Below are 18,123 nucleotides of genomic sequence, written 5' to 3' on the forward strand. Positions count from 1 at the left end.
CTATGCGGCACCTTGTCAAAGGCCTTCTGGAAATCTAAATAAATCACGTCCACTGATTCTCCTTTGTCTAACTTCCTTGTTACCTCCTCAAAGAACTCTTAACAGATTTGTCAGACATGACCTCTCCCCGACGAAGCCGTGCTGACTCACTCCTATTTTACCATGCACTTCCAAGTACTCCGCGATCTCATCTTTAATAACAGACTCTAAAATCTTACCAATGACCGAAGTCAGGCTAACCGGCCTATAATTTCCCGTCTTCTGCCTCTGCTCCCCTCTAACCACCTCCGACAGCCATACTTCAGTCTTTGGGGGCTTTGAGTCCCTCCATGCCAACAGTATTCGTCGCCGGGCTATCAGGGAAGCAAAGGCCACAACGTCGGCCTCTATCCCCTCCTGTACCCCCGGGTCTTCCGACACCCCAAAAATCACCACCTCTGGACTCATCGCCACCCTTGTTTTCAGTACCCGGGATATGACGTCCGCTAATGCCTGCCAGTATCCCCTGAGATCTGGACACGCCCAGAGCAGGTGGACATGGATCGCTGGTCCTCCCCCACATCTAGCACACTTGTCCTCCAGCCCAAAAAATTTGCTCATCCGGGCCACCGTCATGTGGGCTCAATGAACCACCTTGAACTGAATCAGGCCGAGCCTGGCACATGTTGCGGTTCCATTTACCTCCTCAGAGCGTCTGCTCATACGCCTCCCTCTAACTCCCCACCAAGCTCCTCCTCCTGATTTTCAGTTCCTCGGTCCCTGTGTCCTCCGCTCCCATATGCTCCTTATAAATATCTGAGACTCTCCCCTCTCCTACCTCACCCCTGGAAATTACCCTGTCCTGGATCCCCCTTGGTGGAACGCGTGGAAAGGACGGGACCTGGCTACGTACAAAGTCCCTCACCTGCAAGTACCGAAAGTCATTCCCCCTCGCCAGCCCGAACTTCTCCTCCAGCGCCCTCATGTTCGCAAAGCTCCCTTCCAGGAACAAGTCGCCATCCTTCCCACCTCCGCCACGCTCGAAACCCGCCATCCATCTTCCCCGGGACAAATCGGTGGTTGTCACATATTGGGGACCAGACCGACGCTCCCACTTCCCCCGCATGCTTCCTCCATTGGCCCCAAATCCGCAAAGCCGCCACCACTATAGGGCCGGTGGAGTACCTGGCCGGCAGGAACGGCAGGGGAGCCGTGACCAGGGCTGCCAAGCTGGTGCCCCTGCACGAAGCAGCCTCCACCCGCTCCCAAACCGACCCCGTACCCACCATCCATTTCCTTATCATGGCTATGTTAGCCGCCCAGTAGTAGTTGCTGAGGTTCGGCAACGCCAGTCCCCCCTCGCTACGGTTCCGTTCCAGCATCCCCCTCTTTACCCGCGGGGACTTCCCCACCCAAACAAATCCCAGGATGATTTTATTGATTCTTTTAAAGAAGGACCGCGGAATGAAAATAGGGAGACACTGAAAAATAAACAGGAATCTCGGGAGGATCGTCATCTTCACCGTCTGTACTCTCCCCGCTAGTGACAGCAGGAGAGCATCCCACCTCCGAAACTCGCACCTCATTTGCTCCACCAGCCTGGACAAGTTCAACTTATGCCTCTTACCCCAGTCACATGCCGCTTGTATCCCTAAATACCTAAAACTTTCCCCAACCAGCCTAAATGGTAGCTCCCTCAGCCTAGTCTACTGACCCCTCGCCTGCACCCCAAACATCTCGCTTTTTGCCATGTTCAACTTGTAGCCCGAAAACCGGCCGAACTCCCCGAGGATTTCCATAATCCCGTCCATCCCTGCCGCTGTATCCGACACATACAAAAGCAGGTCATCCGCGTAGAGCGAGACCTTCTATCCCCCCCCTGACCATTCCCTTCCATCCCCTTGCCGCTCTCAGAGCAATTGTCAGCGGTTCTATGGCCAACGCAAACAGCAGTGGAGAGAGGGGCATCACTGTCTTGTCCCACGGTGTAGTCTAAAATACTCAGATGTCGTCCTGTTCGTCCTTACACTAGCCTCCGGGGCCTGATATAGCAGTTTAACCCAGTCCACAAAGCCTTCTCCAAACCCAAACCGTCCCAGCACCTCCCATAAATAGTCCCACTCCACCCGGTCAAAAGCCTTTTTGGCATCCATTGCCACCACTACCTCCACCTCTCTGCCCTCCGGGGGCATAATCACATTGAGTAGCCTTCTTAGATTGGCTACTAGCTGCCTGCCCTTAACAAACCCCGTTTGGTCCTCCACAATCACGTCTGATACACAGTCTTCGATTCTGGACACCAGGATCTTGGCCAGCAGTTTAGCGTCTACATTAATCAGGGAGATTGGCCTAAAGGACCCACAGACCTCTGGATCCTTAACCTGTTTAATATCAGCGAGATGGTGGCTTGCGACATCGTTGGGGGTAGCACCCATTGTCCCTCGCCTCGTTAAACACCCTAACCAGCTCCGGCCCCAGTATACCCGCAAACTTTTTGTAGAACTCCACTGGATACCCATCCGGCCCCGGGGCTTTACCCGACTGAATGGCCTTCAGGCCCCCATTACTTCTTCAGCTCTAATCGGGGCCCCCAGCCCCTCTACCATCCCCTGCCCACCTTTGGGAAGGTCAGCCCATCTAAGAAGCGCCTCATCCCCTCCGGCCCCGTGGGGGGTTCCGAGGTATACAGCTTACTGTAAAAGTCCCTGAATACCCTGTTCAATCCTGCTGGGTCTCCCACCCGGTTCCCTGCCCCGTCCACTACCGTCCCTATCTCCCTGGCCGCCTCCCTCTTCCTAAGTTGCTGTGCAAGCATTCTGCTGGCTTTCTCCCCATACTCCTACACCGCGCCCCTGGCCATCCTGAGCTGCTCTACGGCCTTCCCAGTGGATAGCGCTCCCAGCTCTGCCTGCAGTCTCCGTCGTTCCCTAAGTAGCTCTGCCCTCAGGGAGTCCGCATATTCCCTATCCGTCCGTGTCATCTCCTGCACCAATCTGTCCATCTCTGCCCTATCCGTTCTGTCCCTATGGGCTCGGATTGAGATCAGTTCCCCTCTCACCACCGCCTTCAGTGCCTCCCAGAGCACCGCTGCTGAGACTTCCCCTGTATCGTTGACCTGCAGGTAGTCCTGCCAGCATTTCCCCACTCTCTCACACACCCTCTCCTCTGCCAACCATCCCACCTCTAACCTCCATTGTGGGCGCTGGTAACTTTCTTTGCAGACCAGCAGGTCGACCCAATGTGGAGCATGGTCCGAAATAGTGATCGCCGAGTATTCAGTATCCCTCACCCCCTCCAAAAAGTCCTTACTCATAATAAAGAAGTCAATACGAGAATAAACCTTGTAAACATGAAAATGAAACAAAATGAAAATCGCTTATTGTCACGAGTAGGCTTCAAATGAAGTTACTGTGAAAAGCCCCTAGTCGCCACAATCCGGCGCCTGTTCGGGGAGGCTGTTACGGGAATCGAACCGTGCTGCTGGCCTGCTTGGTCTGCTTTCAAAGCCAGCGATTTAGCCCGGTGTGCTAAACAGCCCTATGTGAATATGTGAATAGAACGAGAACTCCTTCCCCGTCGGCCAGCTGATTCTCCAGAGGTCTACCCCCCCATTTGTTCCATGAACCCTCTCAGTTCCCTTGCCATTGCCGGGACCCTGCCCGTTCTGGAGCACGATCTGTCCAGGTCGGGGTCAAGGACTGTTTTAAAGTCCCCACCCATAATCAACTTGTGCAAATCCAAGTCGGGGATTTTCCCCAGCAGCCTTTTGATGAAATCTACATCATCCCAGTTTGGAGCGTAAAATTCACTCGGACCACCTTCACCCCCTCAAGCTTGCCCCGGACCATAAGAAATCTACTCTTCCCACCCCCCCCCCCCCCCCCCCCCCCCCCCCCCCCAATCCGCAACTGTGCTGTCCGTCTCAAACTTAACCCGTTTGTTAATCATGATCGCGACCCCTCTGGTCTTGGCGTCAAGCCCTGAATGGAAGACCTGGCTAACCCAGCCCTTCCTTAATCTAATCTGGTCCTGCACTAACAGTACATCCACCTTCAGAGCCCGTAAGTGCGCGAACACACGTGTCCTCTTGACCGGCCTGTTTAATCCTCTAACATTCCAGGTGATCAACCTGGTTGGAGGGCACCCTGCCCCCCCCCCCCCCCCCCCCCCCCCAACGCTGATTAGCCATCCCCCTTCTTGGGCCTGCCCATGTGCCACGCCTCCCCTGGTCCGCCTCTTGGCAGCTCCCACCCCCGACCCCTTCCCTGTAACCTGGTTCAGCTCCCTCCCTCGTCAGCAGATCATCTTCTCCCCCCCCTCCACCAACAACAACCCCTTGTAACCTAACTCTTGCCATATACTGGCTGTATACACACCCCCCACCTCGCTCCCGTTGACTAGCTCAAAGCAGCTAGCCTGGTGGCTCTCAACTCCAGTGCCACCATGTCTCCCACCTATTGTCTCTCCCCCCCCCCCCCCCCCCCCCCCTTCCCACCCGCCCCCGCCCGCCCATCAACACCACCTCCCCAGAACAGCCCTGTTCGAGCAATCGCTCTGGGACCGAGACAGAGAGAAAACAAACAAAGAACAAAGCAACATTCCCAGAAGAAAAAAAAGCAAAGAGAACCCGAACAGCCCCCCAGCACCCAGCAACTTAAACTTTAACTATCACTTTGGCTTTAACTTTCAAACAGGTAGGGCAGCACGGTGGCCTAGTGGTTAGCACAACCACCTCACGGCGCTGAGGTCCCAGGTTCGATCCCGGCTCTGGGTCACTGTCCGTGTGGAGTTTGCACATTCTCCCCGTGTCTGCGTGGGTTTCGCCCCCACAACCCAAAAAAAATGTGCAGAGTAGGTGGATTGGCCACGCTAAATTGTCCCTTAATTGGAAAAAATAATTGGGTAATCTAAATTTATAAAAAAAAAAACAAAAAAACTTTCAAACAGGCAAACACAAACACAGGAACACCCCCAATTTTAAATAGACGAGCATGCCGAACGACATCGCTAACACGAAGGGCAATCTGTGAACAACTGCAGACATCCCTTAATACACTCTAACTTGAGTCCATGGGTCCTCAGTTCAGCACCAGTCCATGCCCCTTAGCGAAGTCCATCGCTTCCTCCAGGTCGTCAAAATAATGTTGCTGTTCCCGGTATGTGACCCAAAGCCGCGCCGGGAAAAGTAACCCAAACTTGACCTTTTTAAACAGAATCTCTTTAATTTGTCTGTAGGCTGCCCTCCTTCTGGCCACCTCCTGGCTCAGATCCTGGTAGATGCGCAGGACACTGTTGTTCCATGAGCAGCTCCTCGTGCTCTTGGCCCACTGTAGAACCCGCTCCTTGTCCACGAACCTATGGAACCTGACCACCATCGCCCCCCCCCCCCCCCCCCCCCCCCCCCCCCCCCCCCCCCCCCCCCCCCCCCCCCCCCCCCCCCCCCCCCCCCGGTGGCTGCCTCGCCTGCACTCTGTGTGTCCTGTCCAGCTCCAACGGACGCAGGAAGAAATCATCTCCCACCAGCTTCTGCAGCATGTCTGCCACATATGCCGTGGCATCCATTCCCTCGGCCCCCTCTGGGAGCCCAATGATTCTCAGATTCTGCCGGCGAGACCTGTTTTCCAGGTCCTCCAGCTTGTCCATCAGCCTTGCTTGCTGCTCCTTCAACTTACTAATTTCCACGTCTGCTACTGTTTGGAAATCTGCCTGCTCTTCCATTGTCTTCTCCAGTGCTTGGACCTTCTTATCCTGAGCATCCAGCCTCTGGTCAAGTCGCTCCACCGCTTTCTGGAGCGGTTCCAGATTATCCCGCTTCAGTGCTGCGAAGCTCTCTTTAATGACCCGCAGAATGTTGCCCAGTGCTGCCTGGACCTTCCTACCCGTGGTCCGTTCATCAGCCATCTTTCCTCCCACTTGAGCTTCCACACCACCTTTATTCAGCCCCTTCTTCACCTGTTTTCGCTCCATTCTGCTCCTTAAGTCCATATAACTCTATGGATTCAGGTCTAGAGTGCTATTGCTTTTCACTCCACGCTCAAAAGTTCAAAAAAGTTGGGGAAAAAGGTCTTAAAGTCAGACCGGAGCGAGAGCCACCAAATGTGCGAACTTACTCCCTCATAGCCGCCACCGGAAGTCAACTTCCAGATATTTCTGGATAGATTTCCTCAGCCGCCTACACACCACCTCATCCGCTAAAAGTCCAACATCCAGCCTCCAGTGTGGACGTTGGCCACCCTCCTTGCTCACCCAGTGCGGGACATGGTCCGAGATCGTGATCGCTGAATACTCGGTGTCAGTAAAGCCCTGTTCAGGATTACAAAATCAATCCGGGAGTACACGTTATGCATGTGTGAGTAGAAGGAAACCTCCTTCACTCTCGGCTGCCCAAATCTCCGTGGGCCCACTAACCATAATGTAACGGCCTCCCACATCTGCAACTATTCTTCCTGCCTCGAATGACACTTGCTTGTTAATCAGGATCGCGACCCCTCTAGTCTTGGGAGTCCAGCCCCGAGTGGAAAACCTGACCGACCCATTCCTTCATTAGCCTGACCTGGTCAGTTACTCCTGTCCCATTGCCACGTCCGCCTTCAGTCCCCTCCAAATGCGCAAACACGCGTGCCCTCTTAATCGGCCCATTTAGCCCTTTTACATTCCATGTGATCAGTCTGGTTGGGGGGCTTCCTGCCCCCCCCACGCCCTCCGCCAGCCATCACCTTTCTTGGCCATTCTCCAGCCCGCGCCCCACACATCTGCAGGCCCGCCCCCCAGACAGCCTCCGCCCCCAACTTCCTTTTTGTCCCACAGCAAATATCCCTCCCCCGTCAGCAGAACATCCCCCCCTCGTACAGCACTATGCAAACTACCCCCTTCAACAGGCATAACATCTGCCCAACCCCCCACTGCGCTTCCGTGAGCTAGCCTGCCCAGCTAGCTTGGTGGCACCCGCCCATGATGCCTGACGTTCTCCAACCTATTGCCCCCCCCCCCCCCCCAAAACCACCACCACCACCACCACCGGCTTGGACACATGCGCTAAAGAAAAACAACCCCAACCCAATTGCCTGAAAGAAACACAAAGAAAATCAAACCGAAGATCTAACATTCACACCTCCATCCCCTATCAGAGCAAATGCAAACTTTAACTCACACAGCTCTGCAACAGGCCCCAAATCAATACAGAAGGCATTACAGATAACGTCCAAAAACAAAAAAACTTGTTTAACATGAGCGCTGCAGCAAGGTTCAAAGGCCTCAGTCCGCTGCCAGCCCTTTCCTTCTAACGAAGTCCATCGCTTCCTTGGGCAACTCAAAGTAAAAATGTTGCTCCTCATAAGTGACCCAAAGATGGGCTGGATATAGCAGTCCAAACATAACCTTCTTCTCGAAAAAGGTCAACTTTATCTGGTTGAACCCTGCTCTTCTGGCCACCTCTGCACTCCGATCCTGATATATATATAGCAGGATGCTATTCTCCCATTTACAGCCTCGTGCCTGCCTGGCCCACCGTAAAATACGCTCCTTGCCCAGGTACCTGTGGAATCTCACCACCATTGCCCTCGGTGGGGGGGGGGGGTGTTGGGAGGGAGTTGGGGGTGGGGGGGGAGGTGGGGGGGCGGTGGGGGGGGAGTTGGGGGTGGGGGGGGGGGGGGGGTACATGCGGCTTCCTTGTGACTGTTCTGTGAGCCCTGTCCACCTCCAAGGGTCGGGGGAATGTCCCATCCCCCATTAGCTTCTCGAACATGCCCGCTATGTATGCCCATGCGTCCGCTTCTTCGGACCCCTCCGGGAGACCAATGATTCTCAAGTTCTGCCGGTGGGACCTATTCTTTAGGTCCTCCACCTTCTCCAGGAGCCTTTTCTGTTGGTCTTCCACCTCCAACTCCACTGCAGCTTGGTGTTCCTCCTACAAATCAGTGCCTTCTCTACTTTCTGGATCGCCCGATCCTGAGCATCCAGTCTGAGTTCCAGCCGCGCAATCGGTTCCCTAATCGGATCCAAGCATTCCTGTTTCTGCTTGGTGAAGCCGTCCTGTATGAACTGCGTCAGCTGCTCCGTCGACAGCTGGTTCATCGAGCCAGGACTCTGGTCGTCTGCCATGCTTTCTCCCTCTGCAGCGTCAGCCCAAGCCTTCTCCATTCGCCTATTTCTTCCTTTGCGAGCACTTCTGGTCCGCCTCTTCATGCACCGATGTCGGATTCCTCTTCACACTTGCATCCGCCATCAAATTTCCAAATCAAATCCGACAAAAAATCGGGGACAAAGGTCCGACCCGAGCGGGAGCCACCAAATGTGCGACGTACTCCTTCATAGCCGCCACTGGAAGACTTCCCTCCCTTTTTGAATAAGGGTGTTACATTAACATTTTTCCAATCCACTGGAATCTTTCCTATGTCCAGGAAATTTGGGAATATTATAACCAATGGATCCACTATCTCCTCTGCCACTTCCTTTCACACCTTAGGATGTAGGCCATCAGGCTCCGGGGGGCTTGTCTGCCCTCAACCCCAAGTGTTTGTTGATTTCCCAATTGATGCTGATCCCAAGTTCCTCCCTTTACATTACCTCTGAATTGCCTATTCCTATTGGAATGGTACTAGTGTCCTCCACCGTGAAAACTGAGGCAAAGCATTGATTTAGCATCTTTGCCATTTCTGTTTTCCCCAATATTAACTCCACAGTTTCACCCTCAAAGGGGCCAACATTCACTTTTCAGAGCGCAACCGGTTGGCTTCTGGTCACAGCTTCATCCAGAACTCTATGGACCTGCTTTTCCTGCAAATATTCCTGACGCCTTAGCTCCACCCATTAACAACGTCAACTTACCAAGCTGAAATTTAATTAACTCCACAGGGAATCCCCTTGATCCAAACAAAACCCCATTAGCCCAAGCTTTTTGCGATGGCTTACTTGCACGCCTACAAAACCTTTGTTGTCTTTCAAGCTAGGATTTATTTCAAAACGTGACTGCAGCAGTCGCACACTAACTCAGGCTATTAACCCTTCCCTCACCGCACACCTGTAATACAATGCAGCTGAAATCCCTGCATTCATCACAACAGTGCGGCATTATGTATTAAAACTGAGTGGTTTCAGAATTCAAAAGGAACATTCCTCTCGATGCGAACGCAATGTGATGCATAGGGCCCAATCTTTTCTCTGGCCTTTTGAGTGGATTAAAATCACCCCCATTGAGTATAATGCGGCAACACTGAAGGCGGCTTGACTGTCAGTGAACTAGGTCTAGATTTTCAGTGCATAATCACAGCAAAGTACTCATTTCCCTTCCGCGAAATGGGATGGAAACTGTTCCTGGGCTCTTTGCATTTCAGATTCAATCTCTACCCAAATCCCCGTCTGCTCATGGCCCATCCACCAAGGCTTTGTACTTAGGGCCAGTAGCCATTTGGCTCCAAATTGCGCGTTTTTGCGCTCAGATAGGATCAGCTCAGGATTGTGAGGAGCAACTGTTAACCAGTATCCATCCACCCAGAGAAACAGTGATGTGGAGTTTCTGAGCCTGAAGTAGCTGCTGATGAAAGAAGGACTCGCATTTCTCCAGAGCCCCGGGATGCCCCAGAGCCCCGGGATGCCCCAGAGCCCCGGGATGCTACTGAACAGCCGGTTTTCGAAGCGTAACCTCCGTTGGAATGTAGGAAACCCGACAGTCAATTTACGCACAGCAAGCTGCAACAAACGGCAATGCGATACTGCTCCAAATGTAAACGGGCTGGTCCAGGACCTTCTGGTGCTCCTGCCCCTCCTGAACGTGGGTGCGTGCAACTCTTTTCCTGCAGCCACACTGGCCTGAAAGCATCCGATCCTGTCCGATCTCGGAAGCTGAGCCTGGTTAGTACCTGGATGGCAGACGGCCAGCTGCAGTAGGTGTTGGGCCTATATTAGTGTGGCTCAGTTGGTAGCGTCCTTATCTCGAAGTCTGAAAGTTGTGAGTTCAAGTCCCTCAGAGGTGGACATAAGAAATAGGAGAAGTAGCAGACCGTTCGGCATATCGGGTCTCCTCCACCATTTAATCGGATCATGGCTGATCTGGCATTCCTCAGGCCCACTTTCCTGCCCTTTCTCTGTAACCCTATCCTTTGGAATGATACATCGAACCAAGGCCCAGCCTGTGCTCTCAGTTGAGTGTAAAAGTTCCAGCAATGTTATTCTGGAGAGGAGCAGGTGAGTTATCCCTGATGTCCTGCCCACTATTTACTCCTATAATAATATCACCGAATCAGGCTCTCTGATCATTATCACATTGCTGTTTGTGCCAGCTTTCTGCGTGCACATTGACTGCTGCATTTCCTACATTACAGCAGTGACTGCTCTGCAGGAGTACTTTTTGGACTGCTTTTGTCAGGCTGTCTTTTTTTTCTCTTTCATCAGCACAGAACCATTTTCCCACACCTGAATTCGCCATGCAGTGCCTCACTTTGCCACCAGATGGCGGTGGACCATTGTATTTCGGGACATGGTTTTGTCGCGGGATGGGTGGTTAGTGTTTGAATGGGGAATGGAGGTCAGTGCTTCGGGCACCCGGGCAGCAATGCGGCTTCATTGCATGATACCCAAGTCCGGCCTTGAGCATCATCTAAGTAATCTGGGTGAGTTGCCGACGGAATCCATAGAGTCACTACAGTGCAGAAGTAAGCCATTCAGCCCATCGAGTTGCACCGACCATCCGAAAGAGCGTTCTACCTCGGCCTATCCCCATTACCCTGTAACCTACCCGGCACGTCTTTGGACTGTGGATGGAAACCGGAGCACCCGGAGGAAACCCAGACACTGGGAGAACGTACAGACTGCAAAACAGTCATGCGAGGTCGGAATCGAATCTGGGTCCCTGGTGCTATAAGGCAGCAGTGCTAACTACTGTGCACCATGCTGCCCTGGAGGTACGATGGGCAGCATCGAATACCCTGTCAGCAGCAGCCCTGGGTAAATACCAAGAGAGGAAGGAGGTGGGGTTAATGGCTGAATTAAATTCTGGTGGGTTAGTGAGTGTAGGATGGGGGAAACTTGGGCAGCAATGCTGTAGGTTATTTTAGGGAAACTTACTCAAACTTCATTTCTGCAGCACAATGATACACTCTGCCCTCCAGATTGTCGGCGGGGGGGGGGGGGGGGGGGGGGGGGGGCAAGGTGCAAGACAGTTTTAAGCTGCGCTGCTTGACTTTCATTACCAAACCTCAATTGTAAACAGCACCATTAGCTTCTCCGAGTTCACAGGGGGAGATGGTGGTGTAATCCCAGAGGCCCAGGGTATTGCTCTGGGGATATGGGTTCCAAATCCCCCCACGGCAGATGGTGGAATTTAAATTCAATTAATATATTTTTTTAAAATAAATTTAGAGTACCCAATTTTTCCAATTTAGCGTGGCCAATCCATCTACCCTGCACATCTTTGGGTTGTGGGGGCGAAACCCACACAAACACGGGGAGAATGTGCAAACTCCACATGGACAGTGACCCAGAGCCGGGATCGAACCAGGGACCTCGGCGCCGTGAGGCAGCTGTGCTAACCACTAGGCCACCGTGCTGCCCTTAATATAATTAATATAAAGCTCATTTCCGAGCCCATCTGATGCTCTTTAGGGAAGGAAATCTGCTACCATTGCCTGCCTGTGACCCGCAGTAACGTGTTTAAAAAAAAATAATCTTTATTGTCACAAGTAGGCTTACATTAACACTGCAATGAAGTTACTGTGAAAAGCCCCTAGTCGCCACATTCCGGCGCCTGTTCGGTTACATGGAGGGAGAATTCAGAATGTCCAATTCACCTAACAGCACGTCTTTCGGGACTTGTGGGAGGAAACCGGAGCACCCGGAGGAAACCCACGCAGATACGGGGAGAACGCAGACTCCACACCCAAGCCGGGAATCGAACCCGGGTCCCCGGCGCTGTGAAATAACAGTGCTAACCACTCTGCGGTTGACTCTTAACTTGCCTCTGAAATGGCCCTAAGCAAGCCAACTCAATGGTACTTCGGTTTGGGCAACATGGTTCTGGCCTGAGGATGATGATGACAATGGGAGGAGTGGAGAATTGTGTGCTGGTCAAATTTGGAGAGGCGGAGACATTTAAAGGAAGTGTCATAGGTTGAGGCAAAGATTCTGAAAGGTCTTAAAATGTAATTCAACCCATCAGCAGCCTTTGTCTGGACTGATGGGGGTGGGGGGGGGGGGGGTGCATGATTAAGTTGAGACTGGGCAGATATGTAGCAACAGCTAGGGTAGGGGGAGGGAACCGCAGACAAGTGATGGTGAGGAAAGAATCCAGCTTCCTCTTTGATAGCTACTAAAACCCAGATGGTGCTGCATGGTGTAGAGTCACAGCACTCCACGTGCCGCTCCATGTGCCGCTCCACGTGCCACTCCACAGCACTCACTGGTGTCTTGCTCTTTGCTGCGACCTGCCTGGAGCCTGACCTCAGGCCAGGGGATAACCATTACTGTCCCTGCAGACGTGCAAAGCTGCTGCATGTGCCCTTGTGGTAGATAAAGAACTCACTGCCTTCCTGCCGACCCAAACGCCGAGAAAGCCGTCGAACGCGGTCGTTCCAGTGCCTATAAAACAACAGATTTGGCATAGCCTCCTTTCGTTTGGACCCTGTGCCCCCTCTTTAATAAAGTGTTGGATACACTGGACGGGATTCATCAGCTGTTCACGGTGGCGGGAAATTCCGGTCACATGCTGGGACAAGGGTTTCCTGCAACGAGGGGTGCTGTCCACGGGAATTCCTGATGACAGCAGTGGGACTGCTGGATCGTGCTGGCAGACTGCCTCCCCAGCACAATACACGGGGCATGGTGCTCCGTACATCCCACCCTGTCTGCTTTATTAACCGCTTTCACAACCTTATCAGCGTCACGCTGTGAATGATTATAAAAAACATAGTGTGAAGTGCTTTAAGATGTTTCTCGGCTATGTGCAAGGGTGTTAACTAAATCTGAATCTCTTGAGTTATTTGTACTGAAGATACAGGGGCGGCACAGTGGTTAGCACTGCTGCCTCACAGCCCAAGGGACCCGGGTTCAATTCCGACCGCGGCTGACTGTCTGTGTGGAGTTTGCACTTTCTCCCTGTGTCTGCGTGGGTTTTCTCCGGGTGCTCCAGTTTCCTCCCACAGTCCAAAGATGTGCAGGCATTGGCCATGATCAATTGCTTTTTGATGTACAGATCAGATTACAGGGGCAGGGCGGGAGTGTGGGCCTAGGTAGGATGCTCTTTCAGAGGGTCGGTGCGGACTCAATGGGCCGAATGGCCTCCTGCACTGGAGAGATTCTATGATATCTACTGGTTAATATAAAATATTCCTGGTCCATACGTGACAACAAATCGCCTTTACATAACAAAGTGAAATGTCCTAAGGTTGTTTCACAAGAAATTTGACACTGAGCCAGGTATGTGTGGGCAGCACAGTGGTTAGCACTATTGATTCACAGCACCAGGGTCCCAGGTTCGATTCCCGGCTGGGTCACTGTCTGTGTGGAGTCTGCACGACCTCCCCGTGTCTGTGTGGGTTTCCTCCGGGTGCTCCGGTTCCCTCCCGCTAATCCCAAAAGACATGCTTATCAGGTGAATTAGACGTTCTGAATTCTCCCTCGGCGTACCCGAACAGGTGCCGGAGTGCAGCGTCGGGGGCCGTGATTTGGTTGGGTGACCAGTATGAATTGCGGTTAGAGAAGATAAAGTATGAGTTAAGGGGCTCAGCAGAGGTGGGGTTTGAGGAAAGGAGGGGGATGTTTGTGACCGTGTTTGAGGAGTTGTTCGTCGCAGGGGGCTGGGGAGAGGGGGGGGGGGGTGAAAAGGGGGAAACAAATCTGTACAGACTGTATAGTTGATTGTTGGGAAGTATGTTTTCCGGGGTGTTTATTCGCTGTAACCTGTTTTGATACATGTTTGTAATAAAATACATTTTTTTTTAAAAAAAGCGCCTGTGTCACCTCACCCCGCTCATCGTGCTTCTCCGCAATCTTTTTGTTTTTCAGCAAGGGCAGACTCCCAGAGCAGGGCCGAGGAGGTGGACGAGAACCTGCATTGCTGGATCCAGCCTTCAGATTCACCAGCCGATTGTGTCGATGGGAAACTTGAGGCGCACAGGCAGCGCGTCAATGGAGGAAAAACTGAAGCCAGTCACTGCGACCGTGCACCCGCCCAGCACGTGTTCGCATATGAAATGCCGGTTGGGAACAGCGCCCCAGCAAGGGAGCAGCTAAGACCTGCTCTCCAAGCCCCCCACCCTGGCAGTCATTGCTATCAGCCCCAGCCTGGCCCACACTCTCAGAAGCTGATGGGTAACACTGAACAGTACCATTTTTCACTCGGGGAAGCTCCCGGCAAGCCAAGGGAGGCACTGGAATCTGATTTTAAGGATTTCGCAACGGCAAACGAACATGACCGTTCCTCGGGATTCGGGAAGGGTGCCTCTTCCGGCTATTCTGACACCAGCATGTTCTTGGCAGCGATGGCCAAACAAAGCCACTGGGGAAGGTTGGATCGATCCAGCCGGCCTGAGAACAGCGAGCAGGTGAAGCAAGTCTCATTCCCAGCTTGTTTAGATGCCGGGGCCGCCTCGCTCCATCAGGACCAATCCCGTGAAATCGAGAAAGGATTGTATGACGCTTTTCCACGTTTAGCCAGAAATCCTGCCAGTGTTTCGCTAAGCAGCATGTCGGAGTGTCAGACCCAATTGGAATTACCCAGTAAAGACACTGGCTATGAATCTCAAGACGACATTGGAGTCGGGCAGCTGGATGCCCCCGGACCGCTCATTTCAGGACTGCATGACTTGGAGCCCCCCAGCCCTTTGCGGTCCTGGGAAATCTCAGCGGGAGAGTCCCACATGTATCCTGTGTTTCCATACGCCAATACCCCAGGCTACATTCTTCCGTACTCTCCTGGCGTTCCTCAGTACAGATTCCAACAGGCTGTTCAACAACTGCAAACCCCATGTAAGTGAATGGTTTTGCTCCCTAACCACTGATGGAGTTACTATCTAGTTTCAGTTCAATTGATTGCTGAGGAGAGTCACTCTCATTTAGTCAAGAAACTGGCCACTCGGCCCAATTGGTCCACGCTGATGTTAATGCTGGCTCCTCCCGACCCTCATCGTGTGACCCCGGCAGCAGTGTCCTCTGCTCTATCTCCCTTTATGTTGGTCCAGCTTTCCCTCAAGTGTGTGTCAAATAAATAAATCCACAGGAGACCTTATGAATGAGGAAAGGTACTCGGTCCATCTTACTTCACCCCATCCTGTCACTGCCTCTTTTTGTTCCCGAAATTATTCCGAACATTTTGCCTCCACCTGCCCTGCCCGGTTTGTGGCTCGGTCGCCTGGGCTGACGAAGGAACCGAAGTGAGGCCATTGATTGGCGCCCCTAGTTGTGATCTGGAATGCATTGGCCTGAAAAGGTGGAAAGGGCCAACTTAGTCGTAACTTTCAAAAAGGAATTGGATTAATACGCAAAGAGGAAACAAAAGTGCAGGCCAAGGGAAGGGACAGGGGTGGGCGCCTGATTGATAGCTCCTTCAAGAGGCCAGCATTATATCGCCAGAGCCACATTTACTACCCAAATAATAATAATAATCGCTTATTGTCACGAGTAGGCTTCAATGAAGTTTTTATGAAAAGCCCCTCATTGCCACATTCCGGCGCCTGTTCGGGGAGGCCGGTACGGGAATTGAACTGCATTTTGTTCTGCATTATAAGCCAGCTGACTTACAATGTGCTAAACCAGCCCCAATATTGCGCTCAGCAGGAGCAGCAATTTAAAAGGGGCAGCAGGCAGAGGGGCTGGTTTTAGCACAGTGGGCTAAACAGCTGACTTGTAATGCAGTGCAAGGTCAGCAGCTCGGGTTCAATTGCCGCATCGGGCCTCCCTGAACAGGCACCGGAATGTGGTGACTAGAGGCTATTCACAGTAACTTCATTGAAGCCTACTCGTGACAATAAGCGATTCTTATTATTAATATAAAGGTCAAAAAAGTGATTTAAATTGAATTTTTAATCCTGTTCGCTTGGGCAGAAGCAAGGTGGCGTGCTTTTACCCCCATGAATAACCCACCAGTTACCTGATGTTCCAGGCTGGCCTATTCTCCATCGGCAGACTGGTTGGTGAACGACAGAACTAGAGCCAATCCGTACACACTTTTAAATTTATTTACCGAGTTACACATGACAAGCGTACACCTCCGAGCCCAACAACCGCAGTTTTAGTCTGTGCCCTGTTTAACAGGGGTCTCAGGTTAATGCCCATCACCTGACTGCAGCTAGCCATAATTAACATAATTAGCAGCATATTCCTGTAGCTGCCTCGCCAGGGACCCCTTGCCCATTGCCTCAGCTGACATCCTTGGCACCAGGTTTGTTTGGAAGTTGGGACCCAGGAATGAAAGTGGCCCCTGCCTCATGTCAGCGAGCCTTCTGCACCGTGGGGATTCTATGATTCTGTGGGATCAGTCCTCCTGTTGCTGTTGAAGGTCCTGTTTCAAAAGAGGGAAGCTCTCTTTGGGGCTGCACCAAACAGGGGATCAGTGGCCATTTTGCTCTGTTTTTTCCGGTCAGACAACGGCACCGTTCCCACGCCGGCGTCAGCACTTAGTCTCAGAAATGGAGAATCCCGGCGAGGGAAGAGGAAACCCACTGTGATAAGTGGTCAATGAGACAGCGAATGTGTGACTTTACTGACAAACACGCCAATGTACCACTCTTATAGAACATAGAAGATAGAACACTACAGCGCAGTACGGGCCCTTCGGCCCTCGATGTTGCGCCGACCTGTGAAACCATCTGAAGCCTATCTGACCTATTCCATTTTCATCCATGTGTCTATTCAGTGACCACTTAAATGCCCTTAAAGTTGGCGAGTCTACTACTGTTGCAGGCAGGGCGTTCCACACCCCTACTACTCTCTGAGTAAAGAAACTGCCTCTGACATCTGTCCTATATCTATCACCCCTCAATTTAAAGCTATGTCCCCTCGTGTTGGTCATCACCATCCGAGGAAAAAGACTCTCACTATCCACCCTATCTAACCCTCTGACTATCTTATATGTCTCTATTAAGTCACCTCTCAGCCTTCTCCTCTCTAACGAAAACAACCTCAATTCCCTGAGCCTTTCCTCGTAAGACCTTCCCTCCATACCAGGCAACATCCTAGTAAATCTCCTCTGAACCCTTTCCAAAGCTTCCACATCCTTCCTATAATGTGGTGACCAGAACTGCACGCAGTACTCCAGGTGCGGCCGCACCAGAGTTATGTACAGCTGCAGCATGACCTTGTGGTTCCGAAACTCAATCCCCCTGCTTATAAAGGCTAGCACACCATATGCCTTCTTAACAGCCCTATTAACCTGGGTGGCAACTTTCAGGGATTTATGTACCTGGATGCCGAGATCTCTCTGTTCATCTACACTACCAAGAATCTTGCCATTAGCCCAGTACTCTGCATTCCTGTTACTCCTTCCAAAGTGAACCACCTCACACTTTTCCGCATTAAACTCCATCTGCCACCTCTCAGCCCAGCTCTGCAGCTTATCTATGTCCCTCTGTATCCTATAACATCCTTCAGCACTATCCACAACTCTACCGACCTTCGTGTCATCTGCAAATTTACTAACCCATCCTTCTACACCCTCTTCCAGGTCATTTATAAAAATGACAAACAGCAGTGGCCCCAAAACAGATCCTTGCGGTACACCACTAGTAACTGAACTCCAGGATGAACATTTGCCATCAACCACCACCCTCTGTCTTCTTTCAGCTAGCCAATTACTGATCCAAACCGCTAAATCACCTTCAATTCCATACTTCCTTATTTTCTGCAATAGCCTACCGTGGGGAACCTTATCAAATGCCTTACTGAAATCCATATTCACCACATCAACAGCTTTACCCTGATCCCCCTGTTTGGTCACCTTCTCAAAAAACTCAATAAGGTTTGTGAGACATGACCTACCCTTCACAAAACCGTGTTGAGTATCGCTAATCAACTTGTTCTTTTCAAGATGATTATAAACCCTATCTCTTATAACCTTTTCCAACATTTTACCCACAACCGAAGTAAGGCTCACAGGTCTATAATTACCAGGGTTGTCTCTACTCCCCTTCTTGAACAAGGGGACAACATTTGCTATCC

The 18,123-nt window shown here is 52.0% G+C and overlaps 1 protein-coding gene across 1 annotated transcript in view; it reads left to right on the forward strand.

Moving 5' to 3' along the window:
* traf3ip2a (TRAF3 interacting protein 2a) overlaps positions 1 to 18,123 on the forward strand; it is a 114,104-nt gene that overhangs the window by 28,841 nt on the left and 67,140 nt on the right. The window contains exon 2 of the mRNA XM_038799146.1: positions 13,975 to 14,937. Within this exon, the coding sequence (XP_038655074.1) occupies positions 13,975 to 14,937 (963 nt within the window). The remainder of the gene's footprint in view (positions 1 to 13,974; positions 14,938 to 18,123) is intronic.

This window comes from Scyliorhinus canicula, chromosome 6 (genome assembly GCF_902713615.1).
Source record: "Scyliorhinus canicula chromosome 6, sScyCan1.1, whole genome shotgun sequence".
NCBI classification, from domain to species: Eukaryota; Metazoa; Chordata; class Chondrichthyes; order Carcharhiniformes; family Scyliorhinidae; genus Scyliorhinus; species Scyliorhinus canicula.